Here is a 21,534-nt window from a genome sequence, read left to right as displayed (position 1 = left end):
AAAAAAAAAATTCTGAAAAAAAGGGAATACTTTTTGAGATAATGAGTGTTTTACGCTTAATCAATCACCCTGTATAAGCCTATTCACAGCTATGTCAACTGTGGTGTTATGTCCAAAAGTTGAACTCGGCCTAACTCAGGAAATTTTCTAGTAGATTGTGGTTAGAGAATAATACCATGATTACAACAGCCAATCAGAATCTATGAAAGGTACACGGCACAATAGACGTAGTTTAAACTCATCTCATGGTTACCTACCATTAATGACTAAATAAATGGATTTACTTAAGCACTAAAATTTAATTTGGAGAATAAAATGAAAATTCTGAACAGGTTAGATAATGAAATACTGCCTCAGAAGGGTGTCAGCAGATTATTTGTCTTCTTTTTCTGACCCACAAGGTACAAGTACATGGCAAATCTGTATTATCAGCATTATTATTTAAATTATATTAAACCTATTATCTAACTTAGAGTTAGCAACATTATATGTGGTTTTTTACAATATTTCATTTCTCTAAAATATATGAGCATTTTAAAAGAGTAAATTTTAAATACCCATCACTTGCACAAACATTTTAATATTGTAAGAACCAAATGTACTAACATAAATAATATTCACAACTTTAAGTTTGATAATAGATCAGTTTACTACAATAGCCAACACAAGATTATTTCTGCAAAATTATTTTGCACATAAAATTCAATTAATCAATAGTAAATATTGTATTAGTGAACGATCTATTTAAATAAAAGTAAATTTAATATTGATAATTAAAAAAAATAATTTATAAATTTTTTTTAAAGTAAATGTAAATAAAGCACTGCATAAACATCTTAAAAGTAAAATAATACAGTGGCATGATTTTGTGAAAACAATTGACGTCTCACATATACCATAGATTGCCGTTCATCAACGCAATAAGAGTAATAGGATAACTTTTTAATACAAAAATTATAGTTTTGTCTAAGATAGTTATAGAAATAAATAACTAGAATATTAATACTATACCAAGCATTTACTTACAGTTGAGAAGAAAATACTTTTAATACATTAGCAGCTTGACCTCTTTTTTCCCACAACATTTTTGGGGCACAATTGAAGCATTTGTTTAAAACACCAATAGATGATTTATCAATTTTTTGATTTTGAACACAACGCTAAAAAATTCAATTAATTTAATAAAAATCTTTGAAAATATAAATTATACACCTATTATATATTTTTTCATATCACTTAAAGTATAATATACAGGGCGATTTACAAACATGCTCAACCCCCCTTTTTTTCGATAATTCAGGTATTCAAAATGTGATTTTGAAATTTTTATATGTATATAATAAATTTTCAAATTATGGAGAGGTTGGGTACCACTTGAGTGTTCTGTACAGATAAAATTTGTTTTTCAAATGAGTGCCATATCCTTTATAGTACTGTAAATTATTTAACGGATAATTTTTCTGAAAATTTTACAACCAATATTAAAATTCAAAGGAGTAGTTTTTGAGTTATTTAATTTAGTATAGGTACTAAAGATAATAGGTCTAATGGGTTTGTGTATGGGCGTATCTATGGGGTGATATGAGGGTCATAATATATGTATTAAAAATTGTATATCACCCCCTTAAAAAAATCCTAGTTACGCTACTGTGTATCCCCATAGTGATTTGAAAATTGTAGTAATGTAAATCTATCAACATTTATAATTTGTAAAATATAAAGTATAAATAGTGTATAAAGTGTAAATACTAGATACAATATTATAAAAGTATTTTTAAGACTATACTCCGGGCCACGAGAGTCCATACGTAAACCGCGCATCGATACTGACGGTCGCGACAGCTGCCGGCCAAATTTTCTCCCACCATAGTGCTGTTCCCACCACTCGGCAACGTGAATACAGCGGGTCATAAAAACACGACTGTCGGCGATCGTTGCCGGCCGGTTTCCGATCGGTAGATTCAGCGTATGGAAGGGGAACCGATGCGCAGCGACGGACGCGTTCTGACATATGGACTCTCGTGGGCCGGAGTATACTATCATTATAAACTACTTGTTCAAATTTTGAATTAGGTGGTACATCAACATTTTTGAAATAATAAAATTATTCACTAAATAATTTACAGTAAAAAAAGGGATTTTCATTTAAAAAAATTTTGAATTTGCCACAGAACAAAAAAATCTTATGAATTTGAAAATATGGTATTTTAAAATCCAAAAATCAGAATTGAATTAATCTGTCATTAAAGAAACAATGGGGATGAACCATGCTCGGTAAATCATTCTGTATAACAGATTTTAATTAAAATGTTTAATTACATTACAAACATTAAGATTGCATTTTGTACAATTAGATAGATCTTTGTTGGAATTGCACAAGATACAACTAAACTTATTTCCTTCACAAAGTTTGTAAAAACAGCTCTGAAAAATAAAAAACTTAATTAAAAACATATAAACATATAAAAAATATAAAAAAAAATATGTGTATTACTTGTATTTTAATAAAAATGCTAAAAATAATGGAATACACACATAACTAAACAAATACAACTAAACAAGAATTGTCTAGAACTAGTAGTTTAAACAAAAATAATTAATTTAACTATAATAACATATAACAAATATATAACAATTTACAATTATAATAGCAACTATGGTACGTATATTATCTAACAATAACTAATTTTACACATTCAATTAGTATACAGTAAATGGTGGAATTAATGGTTGCCATGTGATATACCTACACTGCCAACGTCATTTTAACTGATTATAATCAATACACATTTTCCCCAACTAACATAACATATGGTTCAAATCATTTTTGTTCATATTTTGAACAAACAAATTTTACATTCCTTATATCATACATTTTTAACAAAACTATTATTATTTTAATCATTTTTGCTGGTTACATCACTTGCTTTCCACTATCCACGTATACTTTTTATAAATAGGATAAATAAGACTTACGTAGCAACATAAAAATAGATGACTTCGATTAACCATTATCATTTTCTTTGAAATAATTTCATGTAAAAGATCATCGTTACAAATTGTACATTTAACTTCACTGTTCAAAATATCTTCAACATCTAGTAAAACATCAAATTTAATTTAGATACAAATTTTTACCAGTAATAATTAACACAAATTTTAAAATTTTAAAATTAAGAGGATGTCAGTGCACTATTTGTTTTCTCTTTCTGACCCACGCTCAACATAGACAAAACAGCATTAACGCAGAATCATTTTTTCTGTACTTTTAAGTAATCTTAGAGTCATTTCACCTATTACAAAAAAGATAGAGAATAATATTTTCGAGGGAATGACATATCGATTTTATATTTTATTGTTATTAGACTTTATATTCAACTTTTAAAATAAACCTAAAATTGTTGTAAATTGAAATTATGATTAAATTGTTCTGAGACAATATTTTGACAAATCGATATGTAATTCCCTCAAAAATATTATTATCAATCTTTTTTGTAATGGGTGAGTTTACTCTTAGATTACTTAAAAATATAGAAAAAATGATTCTGCATAAATGCGTCTTGTTTATGTTTCGCATGGGCCAGAGAGAAAAAACAAATAGTGCACTGACATCCTATTAATTCATTGTGGTTTATCAAACTAGTTAAAGTACTAAAAATTCCTCGAATGTGTAATTAAATAAGTTCCATAAAAAGCTCAAATAAGCAGTAAAAACTTATGTGAAAAAAATAAAATAAAAATTATTTCTAATTCAAATTATTTATTAAATTTGTTGTAACTTGCAGATTAAACATTAAAATTTCGTAATTTCTTATATATACATTATAAAATAACAAGTCTTTTAGGTCCATTAGGTATTAATAATAAACATAAAATAAGCATTACACTTTTTTTTTAGGTATTTACCTATAATAATAAAATAATTAAGGAAAAATACAAACAAATAAATGTAGGTACTTCAGTCTTTTGTGTCCCAAATTAATGGGGATAAAAATGCCCCATCTGCCGCTACACAAACTAGAACCAAAATTGATTCTCGTCCAGATCCTCCAGATATTCAACTAAGAGCCTTTTCCTTTTCCCCTATATTAGCTCTCAGTCTAGATGGATTAGTATTAAAAATTAACATAACCTTGCCATTAACCTAACCTAACCTTTTCCTGAGTTTCTGCTACCCTTCTGGCTTTTTAAATGAAGTAGATGGATGCCTCTTCATAAAATTATAATACTAATCATCAGGTATAGAATCTTTCAAGGGTGTAATTAATTAATTATTTTTCTCATATTCGCCAACCTACTAGAAGTTTAACTTTGTTCTTCTCACACAGATGTCCATTCTAGACCTAGCTATAGGACAACATTACAATTTAGTGGAGGTTTTATTCCCAATATACACCAATTATTTGAAACCCCATATTTTATTTCTGAAACTTGTTTGTAAGTTTTTTTTCCAATTAATTTGTCTTTTACGGCCTTCACAATATCATATACATTATATTTTGGACCAGAGGTCTTTCTATCAGAGTTTCTAACCCTATATTATAAAAAAATTACATTTAGTTGGTATTTTACATTTGTCCAAAGTCTAGTATATTTTTGAACAACTATAACAATGACTTGGAACAAAATTGACCCATATATTGTACTCAAAACATGCTAAATCCATTCAGAATCTATTAACAAACAAAATGGATTAACAACTTTGATTATACTTTCATTTTTGAAGTTGTCATGGAATATTTTACTTAAAATGTACCTAATGTACGACCATCAAAATATTAGAGCCGGAAATTATGTTACCTATTGTTAGTACCGATTATAAATAAATCAACTTTATAATGCAAGGCCATATTTAATTAAAATCTACAAATATATATATATTTTTTAAACTTTTACATACATAACTGTTTACAACTTATAATAAGTACCTAAAATTAGAGTTCATCTAACAACCAGTTTACAATAGATTTTTGATTTGAATAGATTTAAAATTTTTATCAATCATGTCACAAAAGAACGGAATCATTTTACGAAAATCCACCAGAAAAGTAGGAAACTGGACGGAAAAAATACAACATTGGCACCAGCTGTACAACAAGAAAAATAAACTAAATAATATAGTTTTGTTTATTGTAAAGTTGCTATTGGTTGTGATTGAATATAATTTTAGACCTGTTACAGGTTACCAAATATAATATAGGTACAGTACCTATATTATATTTGGTCAAAAGTATATAAAAAAAAATGGTTATTCATAAGGCTAATTTTTCGTTCGTTTTCCAGGGAACCTACACATGCACATCATAAACAATGTGTTGTTTTTTTTTTATTGTTCTGTCGTGTTATTAAATCATTCATAATTACGTACCCACCTCGCGTAATATACTGTTCTCATAATCAACCGGTTGTCCCACGGGTAAAGCCGATGGGGCGGGCGTGGGATTGCTATAACACAGAATAGTTTGAATATGGCTAATATAATATATTTTCTTTGTCTGTATAATGTATAATATAATCGATGGTGTATTAACACAGAACATAACAATAGTATTATCTTAAATCATGGTCCTGACTGATCGATGTAGATAATAATTAATGATAGCACAGATTAAATTAAATTTTCATTTTATCTGTGATGATAGCTCAAGACTTGCAATTTTCACGGTAAAAATATCTTCTACATTTCTCATTTTAAAGTGGTGCTTGCACAAGAATTTTGAGATTCAAGATTCAAGATGAAAATGTTTAAAATCATACACCGAATATTAAATAAACGAATTTAACAAAGTTCGAATCATAGAAAGCTGGCATTTTTAACGGGCAATGAAGTACACAGGTCCAGCTAGGCACTAATATTAGTAATATAATTGTTTATTCATATTTTTTAAAAAAAATTGTTTATTTATGGTTTCTATTAACACTGGCTATGACAACATCAATTTTAGCGGGAATATTTTGAACACAAAATCACGGTATGTTCGAACATATTCAAATGACATATTATGGTCCTATATATCTCTAGTCTTCATGGTCCGAGCACAGAACACATAAACACATTATTGTTCTAATCATGAATTTAGAGTAAACCAATAAGACGCCCTTACCCCGCTTCTGAGAGCACCCCAAAATGAGTCGCACAATATTAAACATTTCATACAGCCACAGTCTGCTCTGCAGATGCAAATATGCAATTAGGTGATACTTAAACCAGTTAAACCAGTATAGGTAAAGTCTGAAGTCATAGCACTTGTAACTCGACTTGTAAAGCTAAATCATGACTTTTGAAAATTATATCCATTATAAATAATATAGCTTATTCATTCTTCACTCATATGTACACATTCACGCATGTGAATATTATGTTCATATTTCATACGGATTAAAAAGGTTAGGGAACCAAAACGAAAATCATATATTATTATTAATGACATAAAAAGGAAAAAAATTAATATTTGATTCAAAACGTAAACGTATTAAAAGGAAACCAAATATTATGACAGTTTTGTTTGAAGAAATGATGAAATAAAATATATATGCTGGTGTAATTGGTTTTTATTTTCAAATTTTAGCGAAATGTATTTTAGAATAAATCATTACTGAATATTTCTTCAATGTTAATTTTAGGTCTAAGCTAAATTATAGTGTCATTATTTGATGACTAATGTTCATTGGTGTCAGTAGTACTAACGTTTATAAAAATATATAATTGTAGTAGGTATATTATAGTTAATATTTCATCTATAGAATAAACCTAACATATTAAATAATTTGATATATTATTTTAAAAAATCTGTCATTTAACATGACCCCAATTCCCTTGCCCATCTATAGACCATTCTAGAGCACTCCTTGTGTCCATGGATCACGGATTAAGAAGCTACACCCTATAAAAAACGTTTTTAATCCTTGCTGTTTGATTAATATTTAAAAAATCCAAGTTTGATTTAATCAATAGTTTTGATATGCTACTAAAGAAAATTTAGCAATAACTATTACTACTATAACATTATAATTCTATAATTACTATTATAACTGACCTAAACAGACATAGAACTTAAATATTTTATTAACTAGTAAGATAACCACTTAAAAAATATACTGGGTGATTCATTTATTTAACGTAGGACACTCATAATTTTAAAAGTATTTGTTTTAGAAAATATTTTTCATTCACCGTTTCAAATTGTTAGAAAACAACATTTTTATTAAAAAATTATATTTTCAAATATTTTTTTTAATTTCCTATAATATACTGGTTTAATTTCATCTTTAAAAGCAGAATATTATTCTGAGTGTTTCGATACACAAAAATTGAATTTAGGATGAGTACTTAATGAGTTATATGAGTTTAAAGTTTTGATGAGAGAGGTGAAGTAGTACGTATAGGTACGCGGATACCATGTAAAATTTTGGACTACTCCGCTCATCTAAACTTTTAATACTTATAAGTTATAACTAATAAACTACAGAGTAGTGGACCAACATTTTGTGGGTTAACTGTGTACCGCTCTACTCAATGAAATTAACTATAAAATATAAACTCTAAATTTGATTAATAAGTATCAAAATACTTAGAAAAATATTGTGCTATGGAATACAAAATTAAAACGGTATGTTATCTCACTTGTAATTCTAAAAAGTAAGAACTTAAAAAAATATCTATAGATAAAAAATAAATATGATTTTGAACATTTTTGTTTTAAAACGACTAGAAACCATGTAAAAATGTATTTTTTAAAGATTTATACTTTTTGAAATAGTAAGTATTCAACATAGACCTATTAAGATCTTTATAGCCATAGGTCTATGGAGTTCAAATAGTTCAAGGATAAAAGAATCAACCGGCATTGACGATTGCAAGTGATAAACTGTAATAGGGACACTGTATATTGTTTATATGTTATTTTTCCAGTTCACCGTTACAGATCCAGCCCCCCACCAATCAGAAAATTGAGAAGCTTTCAATCACCAATAATACATATTTTTAATTTAACAATTTAATAAGAAATAATTATCTACTCATTTCACATAGGTAAAAGCCAGTGGCGGATCCAGGGCTTAATTTTGGGAGGGGCATGGGGGGGGGCAAAAGTACAAAAAGTTCCAAAATTGGCTAAACACAGTGTAAAACAAAGGAAAACTACAAGAATTGGGGGAGGCGAATGCCCCCTTTGCCCTCCTACTAGATCCGCCACTGGTAAAAACACATGGTATAAATCTACTTCACCGGACACCCTTTTTTTTCAATTTTTTTTTTTAAATACGTGGTTTTTTATGCTGAATGAAGCTGTTTAAAAATTTTAAGCTGTTTGAAAAAATTCTCGGAAACTTAAAGTTCAAAAGTTAGAAAGTAAGTAATTCACTTACTAGTAATAACAATATTTAATATCTTATTATATAAATACAAAATAAAATACCAGTATAAGTAAACCAATTCTTAGGGCCGTTCTTAAAATGTCAAGTTTAAGTGTCGGTTAAGACTAATCTGCAGAAGTCTATCGGTAACACAAAAGAAATTCTGCCGGTCAGCGTTATCACACTTAACTATACATTGTAAGAACCGGCCTTAATTAAAAAAATGTAAATAATAATATAGAATATATACCTAGGTATTCTTTTAGAATTTTGTTTTTAATAGTATTTACCTCCATAATTGTTTTTGCGAAATTTGATTTCATCGTCATTTGGATAAACAGTGTCCATTATGATGGATTAGAAACCAATCAACTCAGACTTCCAATAAACTAATGCACTGAAATTTAATAACATTCTAATATAACGAGTGCTTACAATTATAGGTATTGTGCAACTATAAAAATTTAGAACAATCTAATTATAGGTTATACATAGGTACAGAAACTATGATGCACTCTGTGTGATGTGTCAATATGTATCTCAGTGTTAACTAAGAATCAAGAAAATATAGTTAAATACTAAATAGTAAATACATTATTTAGTATTAAATAGGTAATTCTATAATATCGTTCGGAATTAGACACATCAGACATTTTTCATCAACATCGCATCAACAAAAACATTAAATTGAAAAAAAAGGATCAAAAGATTATTAAAGTTATAATGTTATTTACCATTCAGTTTTTCACAAGTTGCATGTAGAGGTAACTCGGAAAAGGTAAACAATAAAATGGAGAGGCGGGAACTCCGGACTCCGTGGACCCCTGTAGAATATAGTCACAAGTCGATTGTATATTGAGGACGTTGAAACTTCAAAACATAAGAAAAACATGTACGAGACTACAGCTTAACGCTCTGCAACAGTCAAATGGTCAACAACGGTCAACATGTTTATTTAATCATGTTTCAATTCTAGCCACTCTATCCCATCAAGATCAACAACAAACATTTCAAGTTTCAACATTTTTAATTTTTCATGAGCTCCCTAATCTCACTATTCGCAGAAACAGTGTGGCCAGCACGAGATATACAATACGATAATGGCCAATATTATATTAATATTTTATTATTTCATATTTGAGTATTATTTTAGACTCTGAGCCCAGGTGATTCATGAACGATGTAAGTTTTGGAACCTAGTTTAACAATATTGAGTACCATTTTAATTGTCTTAATTGTCTAGATACTTCTCAGACAAACTGTATTTTTATTTTTATTCTTATATAATGTTAGGTTATGGCAGCAAACAGACGTTTGTCACTATTAGCCGGCTTCGGTGGTTCTATGGTGGTACCACGACCACTGTGACGTGCTGCTCACGATTTAATCTGTTATATATAATCTGTTAATAGCCGTGCCTTCGATAATTCAGCGCTGCTGCAACGCTTCGTCAGCAACTATAAATTGTCATTTTTAATTCAGCGCAAAACTACGCTGCTTGTGATAGGACAATGACGTTTTTTAATTCATCATAATGATCACAACCTAGCGAACCAAACAGCGGTTCCAGCAGGTTAGAAACATGCTGGTCAATCACAATCATATTCATCATACTTTCTTATCACATCTATCACGCTTACAGCAGCGCTGAATTATCGAAGGCACGGTTAGTTAGGTTAGCAAAACTAAACGCTAGTTATATCACTTACCAGCGGTAGCCGGTATCTCGTTCACGGTTACCGGCATAGCCATGCTGGATTATGGCGGAAAAATCCAATATTCTAATCGTATATATTGATAAATGATAATATGTAGTAGAAAAATTTAACTTCGAGGATATTGTTATTGGCATGACAAAATAAATGACTAAATAAATAAATAAATGTTTATTTTGTCATGGTTATTGGTTGGTAAATTATTATGTCTAGTTGGTAAAAATTTTTCACTTAATATTTATGTCAATATTTTCTAGACTTAATACAATTTTTAAAATATTTTATGCCATTAGTATATATTTTGATAACTTTAACTTCTTTAATGTTTATATGTGCTACAATCGAGGCTACAATTTTGGTTTGAGCATAGAAAATCTTAAAAATGTAACACAGGGTTTAACAGTTAGTTATCTTTATACGTATAAATGTATAAATTAACTATTTAATTTTCTTCATTTTTCATAATAGTCTGATTACTAGTGTTGTAAAGTCTTTGAGTAAAAGTATTCAAATACTTTTTCCTGTATTGAATACTTTTTAAAATACTTTTATTTTTGAAGTATTTGAACGGTATTTTAAATACATTTTTTTACTATTGAATACTATTTTATTGAATACTTTTCATCGTCAAATAATAATAATATCATAATAATGTCATAATAATATTATATATATTTATAATTTATGTACAATTCTATATCGGTTTTAGTTTTCGTCCATTAATAGCTTAACTAAATATTTTTTACTCCGAGAAACCGTCTGTCGACACTCGACGACGATCGCAACAGTACGTTTTCGGTACCTACCAATATATACCAATATACAAAAGAACAAATATGACAGATAAACATTTTGAACAAATAATGTTCTTAAAATGCAACACTCAAATGTTCGATTAATATAATATATTATGAATGATTCAGGATTAAATTGATTTTTTCGTTTTGTATTTGAAAATTATTTCAAATACTTTACTATAGATAGTATTTGGGTGGTATTTTAAATACTTTAATTTATAAGTATTTGAGAAATTACTCAAATACTTTTTAAAAGTATTTTTTACAACACTGCTGATTACCATAACAATCATAAAATTTAAATAATGTATAACACTAAAAAATAATTATTAAAGATAAATAATAAGACAGTTATTAATTTTACAAAGATTTCAGTTTATTATTTTATATTTATAATTTCAATTAATACACATATTAATAATAGTGCATCATTGACCATACTCATATAATCACTGGTGGCATTAAGTATTTAATACAATGAATATGAGCCGTACCTATAGAAATTCTAAATAGATATATATTTTTAAAATGTTGTGAATTGAAAAACATTTATGTATTAATATAAATTTAAGTCAAATATCTAGAAATGTCTTAACATTAAGTGAAAAATTAACTTAAAATTAAGTTATTTACGTATCATAGTCTGTCTAATTTTCCATCGTAGATCATTATGATTTTTTTCACCTGGTACTTTATGATTTTGCCATTCTGTTTGGTAATATTGATGTAATGATACTGGATCCATTTGTTTTCTTTTTAAAATTTGTGAATATTTGTTCTCTCCTAGAATCATACCCTATATATTAGATGATAGGTATAAACTAATAATGTTATACTATTTGATTATTAGATTTTAATTTTATAACAGAAAAGTAACCAATTAAATAGGTATTTCAATATTAATTTAGAATACTTTTAAATAAATAATAACTAGGGTTTGGATGTTGATGCATTCGCTTCTTTTTATCTGGAATCAAGCAATGATTTTCAAGTACGTACTATGCTAACAACAAACTTTTTTGGGCCAATATTTAAAGTGTTTGACGTTTAAGTACATTTTTAAACATTTTTAGGGAATTATTTAACATATTCCTAGTAATATTACAAAAAATATATATAATATATAAATACACATATTGTACTAAAACAACATAAGGTAATCTGGTTTTAAAATAAAACAATTCACAAATTTATCTCGGTTTCTGAAGAAATCTGTCGTCAATTCTGGGAAATTCATTTTTTTGTGTTTTTTAGGTTATACGTGCATTTTAAGAAGCATTTAAATCCGAGCCCTAAAGGAGCACACAACACAAAAAAAATGTTCTTAAACTTTTTTAAAATGTTAAATTATTGCAGGTATAGCTATATTAAATGATTTGGTGAAAATCCGATGTAAAAAAAATGATTACTTTAAGAGATATTAAGAAATGTAGAATAGCCGTGTGATATCATTGGGCCTGGCTCATCTTAATTACCTACCTTATATGTGTAAAACTTCCTCGCTTCACACAACAATTTACCAATCTAAAAATTTTATTTTTGTGATTTAGTTTACGTATAAATGTGTGATTTTATGTGTTTATATGATAAAAGTATCAGAAATTCAATATAACGTTTAGTTTTTTAAATATTCATAAATCTTTGTTAGGCGTCGTGGCCATTTAAATATAAAATAAAAATTCAAATATATCTCTTTTAAGATTTTTAAAATAAACGTTCTACTGATATTTTTATTAATATTTTTTTTATTAGAAAACGAGAATATATACAATATGTAATAATTTATATGATGGGTAATATGGGGGGGTACAAGTATACAAGATGGGACGGCATGATAGAAGGGGGGTCCAATGACCCTACTTCAAAATATTGAAATTCTGATACTTAAACACATAAAATCACACATTTATACGTAAACTAAATTTCAAAAATAAAACTTTTAGGTTGGTAAATCGTTGTGTGAAGCGAGGAATTTTTACATGTATAAGATATGTAATTACGATGAGCTGGGCCCAATGATGTTAAGCATATTTTTTCAATTGCTCATAACTTATTGAATAATGTGAGTAGAAACGTAAAATCTATACCATTATTCTTAAAATTGAACATTCTTTCAAATTCAAAAACTTTTTTTTTGATGTTGTGTGCTTCTTTAATATAAACACCTTAACAATAACATATAATTTTGTAGGCATAGGCGCAAATAGGGGGGCTTAAGGGGCTAAGCCCTCCCAAAAATGTCCAAAGCCCCCCCAAACATTTCCTACATTTTGTCTTAAGATTATTATTTGTGCCTATGTGTGTAGGTATGAAGTCACATTTTCTATCTTACTAGTTTTTGTATTTTGTAAATCTGTTTGAACTCCTATTGTTGATACTGCTTTGGAACATATTTTTGTTTTTGAACTTGGGCGTGACAACCTTTCAAAGACATCATTACTTTTTTTATTACAGCACTGATTTTTACAATAATTGTTTGATGAAATTTCTTGTTTTTCTTCTAATAAACTTATTTTGTTTAAACCAACATTACAATTTTCCTTTTCTTCAACTAGCATTTTATGTTTTTCATATTTGATAAGTTTTTTTAAATCTAAAAAAAAAATACAATACATAGATTAATTAATTAATTTTAAAAAAAAATTTAACTTTAAATTAGAATTATTTCATATTAATAAAACTAAACACAAAAACAAATATATACCTGAGAAATTAAAAAAAAATTATGTTTAAAGGTATACAATATATAAACAAATAGTATTAAATTCATAAATTGATATATTTGTAATCAATAGTCTTATAAGTTATAAGTTTGACAAACATTATAGTAGTTATTGTAGTACAACCTAATCTATCGACTATCATAGGTATGTGCAGGATTTTGTGTCTGGTGCAGCGTACACTTTTAACCGACCCAACAAAGAATAAGTAGTCCACATTTTTCACTTATTTCCCTCATTATGACATGAGCCAAAGGTGTGAGGGGTAAAAATGATGTACTTGTATCATTTGATTGTATGATAATAAATATTTGATTATGGGCAATTATTAATGTGCCCAATGCCCTGATTTAATTGTTATTGCCTGTAAATATAATTATGTAGGTACATCGTTGACTAGTGTGTCCGAATATGTACCATCATTCACAAGCGTGCAGACATATCTGGCAGGGTAGTCATACACTCATACATAACACATTAACACACACACATACACATAAATTATATTCGTATTCACGCCTAAGTCATAAAAACTAATTTGGATGGGGTAACCTCATTTACTATAGTAAGAAAGTAATAAAATTATTGACAATCATGATAATATTGTTGATGGGAAGTTTGCAGTCAAGTTTCTACCATGATGACTCCATGTGAACGCTTATGCCATAAAACTTCTACCATTGATAAATATTATTTTCATTTTTCATTTGAGCAACATTTAACAATCAAATTTTAAATTTGAATTTAAAATAATTCATACAAGCCTTTTAAAAAATATTCAAAAATAAATTATCAGGTGCAGCAAAAGCACTATTCGTAGCACTCGTGCGCATAACTATGTAATCTTTTTTTTTTTTTTCTATTTTAACCGACGACGCCGCGGGATCTGCTTTCGCATTGCTTCTGCGGTGCCGCCATCGTTTATTGACGGTATCAAATATTAATTCATACGTGGGGAACTATGTAATCTACCTCTATAAACTTACATTAAGACCCAGACCTAAAAATTATAAAATATACTTGTGTATTAATAATTTATATGGTAATGTATTGATTTGTACACAACTAATAACATAGGTAATAAAAAAACATGTTTATATTTTTATTATTTACATACCTTTCATGAATTTTTGAAGCAAATGAGATTCAACATTTTCATACCCTAATTCTTTGAGATGACGTAATACCACAACTTGGTCCAATTCCATCAAAAAAAAGTTGTGTAACTGATATAATTTAAATCAGAAGAAAATGAAAATCTTAAACTTGTAATATTTTAATTTAAAATGTACATGCGAATAAATGTGTAATAATATAAGAATATACTTATATATTTATTATACGCATTACATACCTAATAACTATTAATTAATATTACGTTAACATTAAAACTTAAAAGTTAAAGGATATCTAAGTGGAAAACTCGAAACCGCGGACAACCGTTAGAAATTTTTAGAAATTCTGTTATCTGTGTTTATTTATCAAAAAAAACTTTCAGTCAATGATCAAATTAACATTTGACAGGTGAATACACGACAGCGCCATCTAAAGAACAAATAAAACCATTGCTCTCGACAATTATGTTCCATATGATCATCAATATTCGTTCTGTTGATAAGTGTTATCGTTTGAAAATGATTTAGTTTCATACTTTCATATTGTTTCCATATTCGCTTTTCGACTTTTAAGTAGCTAATTACAAGTTGCTGGCTTTTTCATATTTTTTTTACCCGAATCTAATCATGTCCGCGATTAAGTTTGGTAGCCACCTAAAAGAACTACGATTGCACTTATGTCAGTCATCTTCCTCAAGCAAAGGAGTCCGGTTAGTGTTTCGGTTGCATGAACAATAGGTACATATTTCTGATTGATAATACGTTTAACTATTTGCAGGCAGTTCATAGAAAAATACTATATACCGATGAAAAAAGCAAATCCAAAGTTTCCCATATTAGTACGCGAATGCAGTGGTGTGGAACCAAAAGTGTTTGCTAGATTTGGTGAGTATCATATGACAACATTTCTATTATACTTGGTGAAAAAATAAAAATTACACAAATTGCAATGTTGGAAGGATAAATAAAGGTCGATCAATATTATATTGGTTGTACATACATCTGCTTGTCTTTAAATTAGTAATCAATATTATTATAATGTGTATGATAATCTAGGATAAATATTTGTCATTATGAAATCATGATATATTTTACTTATTTAGAATTTGGACAAGAACGAAGCGAACAACTATCTGATCAATCAGCGGATAATGTACTTAAGAAAATAGAAGGATTAGTAAAACAATAAAATTTTGGTAAAAGAGAAATAATGTTATTTTAATATTATGTACATATTATAAAATATTATACTAATATATTTTAGTTTTTGTAGTCTGTTGAGCAATATGACATTGAGTTATTACTGTTTTTAAATCATTTAAGTTAAACAAATAATTGTAGTTCTTAACTATTATAAACCTAGTTATGAATAACATCTTCTTTTCTTTAAAAAAAATAATACATTGGTTGTTAAAAGCATTTCATTATTCATGTTTGTTGCAAAATACCAAAACAATTATCATTCATAAAAATAATAATTAACAACCAATCCGTGTAATTAAGAACACTTATTTACCATCTGTCATAATTTTACATTTAATATTTTGGAATTCTAATGTTGCTGGGTCGCTGACATGTCAAATGTAAACTATAGACCAGGCCAAAAATATTGAATTTTTGTTCAAAGTTTTTTCAGAACAATTTGTGACATAATATGTTTATTAATTATATCTTTAACATAGTTGCAACACTAAATGGAAATTGTACCTACCAACTTTAATTTTTAAATTTATTTGTTTTTTATTTTCTACAATCCTGAGCATTTAATTGTAACGCTGAACCAATTGTAGTGCAAAGGCATTTAATAACAAGGAACACGACGCCATTTGGTGTGATCTGCGGTGAACGAGTTAAAGAAAAATTATAATTTTTCTTATCTTGCTATCTACTTTCTGATCGATTAAAAAAAAAACGTCAATATCTGTATGAACTAACCCAGTTTAAATAAAATAAACTTATAGTATACTCGTAAGAATAAACAGTACTAGTATAATTCAATAAATCAAAGAAAACTACAGTACCATAGTGTATATCAATATACTATTGACTATACTGATCCTGAACTGTTGTGACTTGTGGTCCATACTTCAAGTAGCGCTTTTCTGAAATGCTCAAATGGCCTATCCAGCTTAGCCTTGGGATTATATAATATTATCAAGTCCATCTATTTATTCTGATTTAAACGAGCAAGCTTAGGGCCAGTTGTACCGTTCACGGTTAAACTACGATTAAGCTTAATCAGCTGATAACAGATATTTAACCGGGCAAATTCGGCCGATTAAACTCCGGTTAACTTTAATCAGAGATGGTACAACTGGCCCTAAATTGCATAATAAATATTTAAATAATAGTACATAATATGTGTGAAAACCAATTTTATAGATTTAAATTTCAACTTTTATTTTAAAATTGAATATTAAAATAAAAATAGTAACAGGCTTCTTAGTACACTTTTATACCTAAAATATTATATTTTAAACACCAATTTCAACAAAAATAAAATTTTAACGTTCATTTCTCGTCATGATAGTTTAATAGTTTTTTAATATCCACATATTATATTAATTTTTCTCATAAAAACTAAATTTCAAATTCATGTGAAGTTAGTTAAGATTTTAAATATTATTAGTTGTTACTATAATTAGTTTTAAAATCATCTAAAACTTAAAGGTTAATATAAGTATTTAATATTGTAAAAGAAAAAGAATATCTATTTGATAACAATTTAGTATATTTTAGTAAGAATGTCTAAGACAAATTGTATAGAACAAATAATTGTTCTACCTATTTTATTTATAAATTTACAAATGCTTGATATAATTCTAAAGACTCAAATCCTACGTGTATTTGAAGTATGACATTAGCTGGTACCATGAAAACTTTTCCTGCTGATAATATCAAATCTTGTGGCGCAGTTATTTTGCCTTGACCATGGACAACAATAATTATAGAAGCAACATCTCTTTTTAACAATTCATAAATTTCATCTGCGGGAACCTTAAAAATAAAAAATTATTTATAAGTTAGCTTATTAATTTTTATTTTATTTTTTGTATTCAAGTACTTTAATGCAAGCCACTGCAAAATCAGGAACAGGAGGTCTAAAAAGTGTTGTATAAGAGTTTTCTTTAACTCCACAAAACAACTTAGATTCAGCTGGTGCCCCATTGAAATTTAGTACTCTACATAGTGTCTTTACATCAATATATTTTGGAGTCAACCCAGCTCTTACCACATTATCAGAACAAGCCATACATTCGATGCAATCTAAACAAACACATTCTTAATAGGATCAATAGATTACAAGATTGATAGAAGATTATTTTTTTTTATCCCTTTATCCCTAAATACATAATAATATAAATTATAAGTTGTTACTAAAAGCAGTTATTCAATTTTGAAGCATTTAACTATAATGAATTAAAATATTAAAGAAATCTGACCACCATAGATATAAGCATGAGGTTCATTAGCTCCTAAATATATTGCTTGACCTGGTGAGAGTTGAATATAATTTAAAAAATATATGCAGAAACATCCAACATCGTTTGGATACCAACAATCGAGTTGATTAAATAGTTTTGCTAAGAATACATTTTTTTTATCATCACCTGTAATATAATTTCATTATCACATTAATACAAATACAAATTACATCATTTTTAATTTCAGTGTTTATTTGTTTGCCATTCAAACAAATAATATAAAAAAATGTTAATACTTTTAAAACCTGATGATTTCATTTAAACAATATTACTTACATAGCGATTGCAGCTTTTTTTTATGGCTGCTGAGGTTTTGGCTTATAATTCCTTTTTCAGATGTCATTAACTTATAAAATATGTCCTTAAGCAAATATTGTGAATTGGTAGTATCTTTTTTAAATTGATCAATAAGGTCACATCCAACAATTAATTTAAATTCCGGTATTTCTAATTGACATAAAATGAATCACTATGATAAAAATTACTATATTTTAAAAACATAATATACAAACGTCAAATACCTTCTAAAAAAAATCTAATTTCAGAATATGGACGGAAACCACAAAGACCTTCAAAGTTACTAAGTGCAATAGCCATTTCTGGTTTATGATTAGAATCTTGATATAGTTCAGGATATTGTTTATGTAGTTCTTCAGCATAATCCTAAATTAATAAGGTAAAAATAATAATGTTGACACAGCTTATCAATATATTTTTACCTTAGATGGATGTACTTGGATGGAAAGGGCCGAGTTTATGGATAACACTTTCATCAGAAATGGCAATTCATCTCCAAATTTCAATCTAGACTTTTCGCCCAACGCTTCATTGTTTCTTTTTATCCATTCACTCAATTTCTGCCCAGAGCTTTTTACTAACGAAGGACTTTTATGAAGAGCGCCCATCCATAATTCAGCATAGAACTGTTTTTCATCTATAGAATCTATATGTTGGCCAGCTAAGCTCAGACGGCTAACTTCACTCGCAAGACCTTTTTTCCCCCACAAGTAATTTTGAATAAAACATTGCAACTCAAAAACTTCAAGCATGGTTGCAAAATTTTCTTTAACTAAAAAATAAAAATAAATTTTTAAAATGGATAGAACAACTACAATAATATTAATATTAATAATAATAATAATAATATAATGAAACTACCTCAGACTGAAGAAAAAATTTGATAGTCGTAAAGTCAAAGTCAAATAAGTTACACGTAAAATGATAAATGACCAATTAGATCATGCCATAGATAAGTTTTGTTTTTTATTCGTGCGGTAAACCATAGATGTTTAGAAGTAGGCATATGATTAAATATAAATAATAAATTTATTCAGTAATGAGTAGAGGCATATCACTCATGACTCAAGTAACACATCATCGATAGGTTTTATACACGATTTAAGATAAATCATGATATTTTTTATTTAAGTCGAGATTACGAATTGTATTTATTTATAATTGGAATTTTAACACAATCGTATTGTATAGGATTAATGTGTTGTGCGTATTTATGTGTATATTGTATTTTTGTTCAATATTGTAAAATAATACACTACCTGTCAGGCGCCACTCAGGCTGTCTACCTATTTAAATATTTAATAACCTATTCATATTTAAAATTTAAAATTGTTAGTAACAATCTGATAACCACGATTATAGATAAAAAATATTTGGTTACGCAATACGATTATGGTTACGACATAAATCTTGTTACACGTCATATTAATATACTAAATAGACGGAACAAGAGTGTAGTTCGCGTGGTCTTGACAGGATGCGCTGATCAACAGGACCCGATGTACTACGCACATGCGCGGTATATGTTATAAAAAACCGTCTAGATATTGGCAATTGAAAGCTTATCAATTATCAGGCCGGCGGGGGTGGATCTGTAACGGGGAACATGTAAAATAATATATAAATGATACACAGCGTCCCCATTACATTATTAAAAATATAAATAAATATAATAAATATATAATAAAATATAATAAAACAAAATATAAATCCCTGGCCACCAACAAAAACAACCAGAAAAACAGAAATAATAATAACCCGACTAAGAATCGGTCACACACACCTCACACATGGACACCTAATGAACAACCAAACACCAACTGAATGCACCGCATGCGGAACGACCCTCACAGTAAAATACCTAATTACCGAGTGCAGATCCAACGAGGAAGAAAGAAAAAAAGCATAGCATACCATCGAACCTGTACGAGATCATCGGTCCTGACTGCATACCAGAAAACATCATATCATTCCTCAAGGCATCAAAATTAGAAAAAAACATATGATAAATAATAGAAATAAGTCACTAATATTGTAAAACCTTAAAAGTACATAATATGTAATTGTATATTTCTGAAAAGCTAATGACCTATGCTGTCGAAGCTATAATGTCCAATAAAAAAAAAAAAAAGGTGGGTAAGTGGATGTCGCTCTGCTATACGGTAGGTTACAAGTGGGTCACTGTATAATGATAGTATTAAATTTGAATTCAATTATATAATATCATTGTATAAGAAAAACGATTCTGAGCGGAGACGGTATGTCAGTCTAGGTATAAGGCATACATATTTAGGTATACTTATCTATAGTATTATTAATAATTTTCAAATTAATCATATCATAATATCCATTAGGTAACGCGTTATACATCAACAACAAACCGTGGTACTATCATAGATATATAATAGTATACTTTAGAAGTTTCAAGTACCCACAAATAATATTATATAATCACAACAAAATAACTAAAATAGTTATTCCAGGTTTTTTAATATGTAATTTCGTCCAAATTTGAACTTAAAATGACTATAAAAATAAACTGTGCTTATGTATTTCTTAGGATTTTTGGTAACAAAATTAAATATTTACGTGGAATCTTGTTTTAAATTTTCAATCCTTAGATATAAAAGTTGAACATTTTATAAATTTTTAACTACAAAATAATTATTCAATTTTAAATTTGATAAATTTTGTCAAAATTTCAACTTCAAATGCTTATAAAAAAAAATTGTGCCTATGTATTTTTAATATTTTTCAACTGCTATTGTAACAATGTATCAGGAGCCTTGTATTAATTTTTTACACTTTTTGGCCCAATAGATAAAACTTTATTGATATTTATAGAAAAAAAACTAAAAAAATAGAAAACTTATAATGTCTGTACACAGCTCAAATTGCTTTTGAAAACAATTGGAAAAATTTTACTTTTGACCCCCCAAAGTACCAACTAGATTCACTTTCCTATCAGAAAAGGTACTGTTGAAGAAAATCCAAGCACTTTTTCTGTCCTAAAAGGTGATGACAGACACAAAAATAAAAAAATAAAAAAA

The 21,534-nt window shown here is 27.9% G+C and overlaps 4 protein-coding genes across 6 annotated transcripts in view; 1 reads left to right on the top strand and 3 right to left on the bottom strand.

The window, feature by feature from the left end:
* LOC100159306 (transcriptional regulator ATRX homolog) overlaps positions 1-10,107 on the bottom strand; it is a 33,126-nt gene extending 23,019 nt beyond the window's left edge. Inside the window, exons 1-4 of the mRNA XM_029486408.1 lie at positions 10,065-10,107; positions 2,977-3,098; positions 2,320-2,424; positions 1,027-1,160 (exon numbers count right to left, since the gene is read on the bottom strand). Coding sequence (XP_029342268.1) covers positions 1,027-1,160; positions 2,320-2,424; positions 2,977-3,098; positions 10,065-10,107 — 404 coding nt within the window. The remainder of the gene's footprint in view (positions 1-1,026; positions 1,161-2,319; positions 2,425-2,976; positions 3,099-10,064) is intronic.
* Positions 10,108-11,225: 1,118 nt separating this feature from the next.
* Positions 11,226-15,028, bottom strand: LOC100165556 (CG42231-like). The gene is made up of 3 exons (NM_001162741.1): positions 14,705-15,028; positions 13,200-13,460; positions 11,226-11,650 (listed from the first exon to the last, which is right to left on the bottom strand). Exons 1-3 carry the CDS (start codon positions 14,793-14,795, stop codon positions 11,493-11,495), a joined length of 510 nt encoding a protein of 169 aa, NP_001156213.1. The 5' UTR covers positions 14,796-15,028; the 3' UTR covers positions 11,226-11,492.
* A 198-nt stretch (positions 15,029-15,226) lies between these two features.
* Positions 15,227-16,430, top strand: LOC100167589 (NADH dehydrogenase [ubiquinone] 1 alpha subcomplex subunit 2). The gene is made up of 3 exons (XM_008188884.3): positions 15,227-15,412; positions 15,481-15,587; positions 15,806-16,430. The coding sequence occupies exons 1-3, from the start codon at positions 15,330-15,332 to the stop codon at positions 15,889-15,891; spliced, it is 276 nt and encodes a 91-aa protein (XP_008187106.1). The 5' UTR covers positions 15,227-15,329; the 3' UTR covers positions 15,892-16,430.
* Positions 16,431-17,413: 983 nt separating this feature from the next.
* On the bottom strand, positions 17,414-19,895 carry LOC100158749 (mannose-6-phosphate isomerase). 3 transcript variants are annotated; one of them, XM_003247234.4, is made up of 7 exons: positions 19,744-19,895; positions 18,907-19,256; positions 18,709-18,850; positions 18,464-18,634; positions 18,146-18,313; positions 17,767-17,969; positions 17,414-17,699 (listed from the first exon to the last, which is right to left on the bottom strand). In XM_003247234.4, exons 2-7 carry the CDS (start codon positions 19,234-19,236, stop codon positions 17,496-17,498), a joined length of 1,218 nt encoding a protein of 405 aa, XP_003247282.1. In that variant the 5' UTR covers positions 19,237-19,256; positions 19,744-19,895; the 3' UTR covers positions 17,414-17,495. The 3 variants fall into 3 exon arrangements, with proteins under 3 accessions (XP_003247282.1, XP_008187107.1, XP_001950664.1); XM_008188885.3 differs by having other exon boundaries at positions 18,197-18,313; positions 19,346-19,886; XM_001950629.5 differs by having other exon boundaries at positions 19,346-19,883.
* Positions 19,896-21,534: the final 1,639 nt, after the last annotated feature.

This window comes from Acyrthosiphon pisum, chromosome A1 (genome assembly GCF_005508785.2).
Source record: "Acyrthosiphon pisum isolate AL4f chromosome A1, pea_aphid_22Mar2018_4r6ur, whole genome shotgun sequence".
Lineage (NCBI taxonomy): Eukaryota > Metazoa > Arthropoda > Insecta > Hemiptera > Aphididae > Acyrthosiphon > Acyrthosiphon pisum.
Note: the sequence above shows the minus strand (reverse complement) of the source record. Positions and strands in the feature narration are given on the sequence as shown.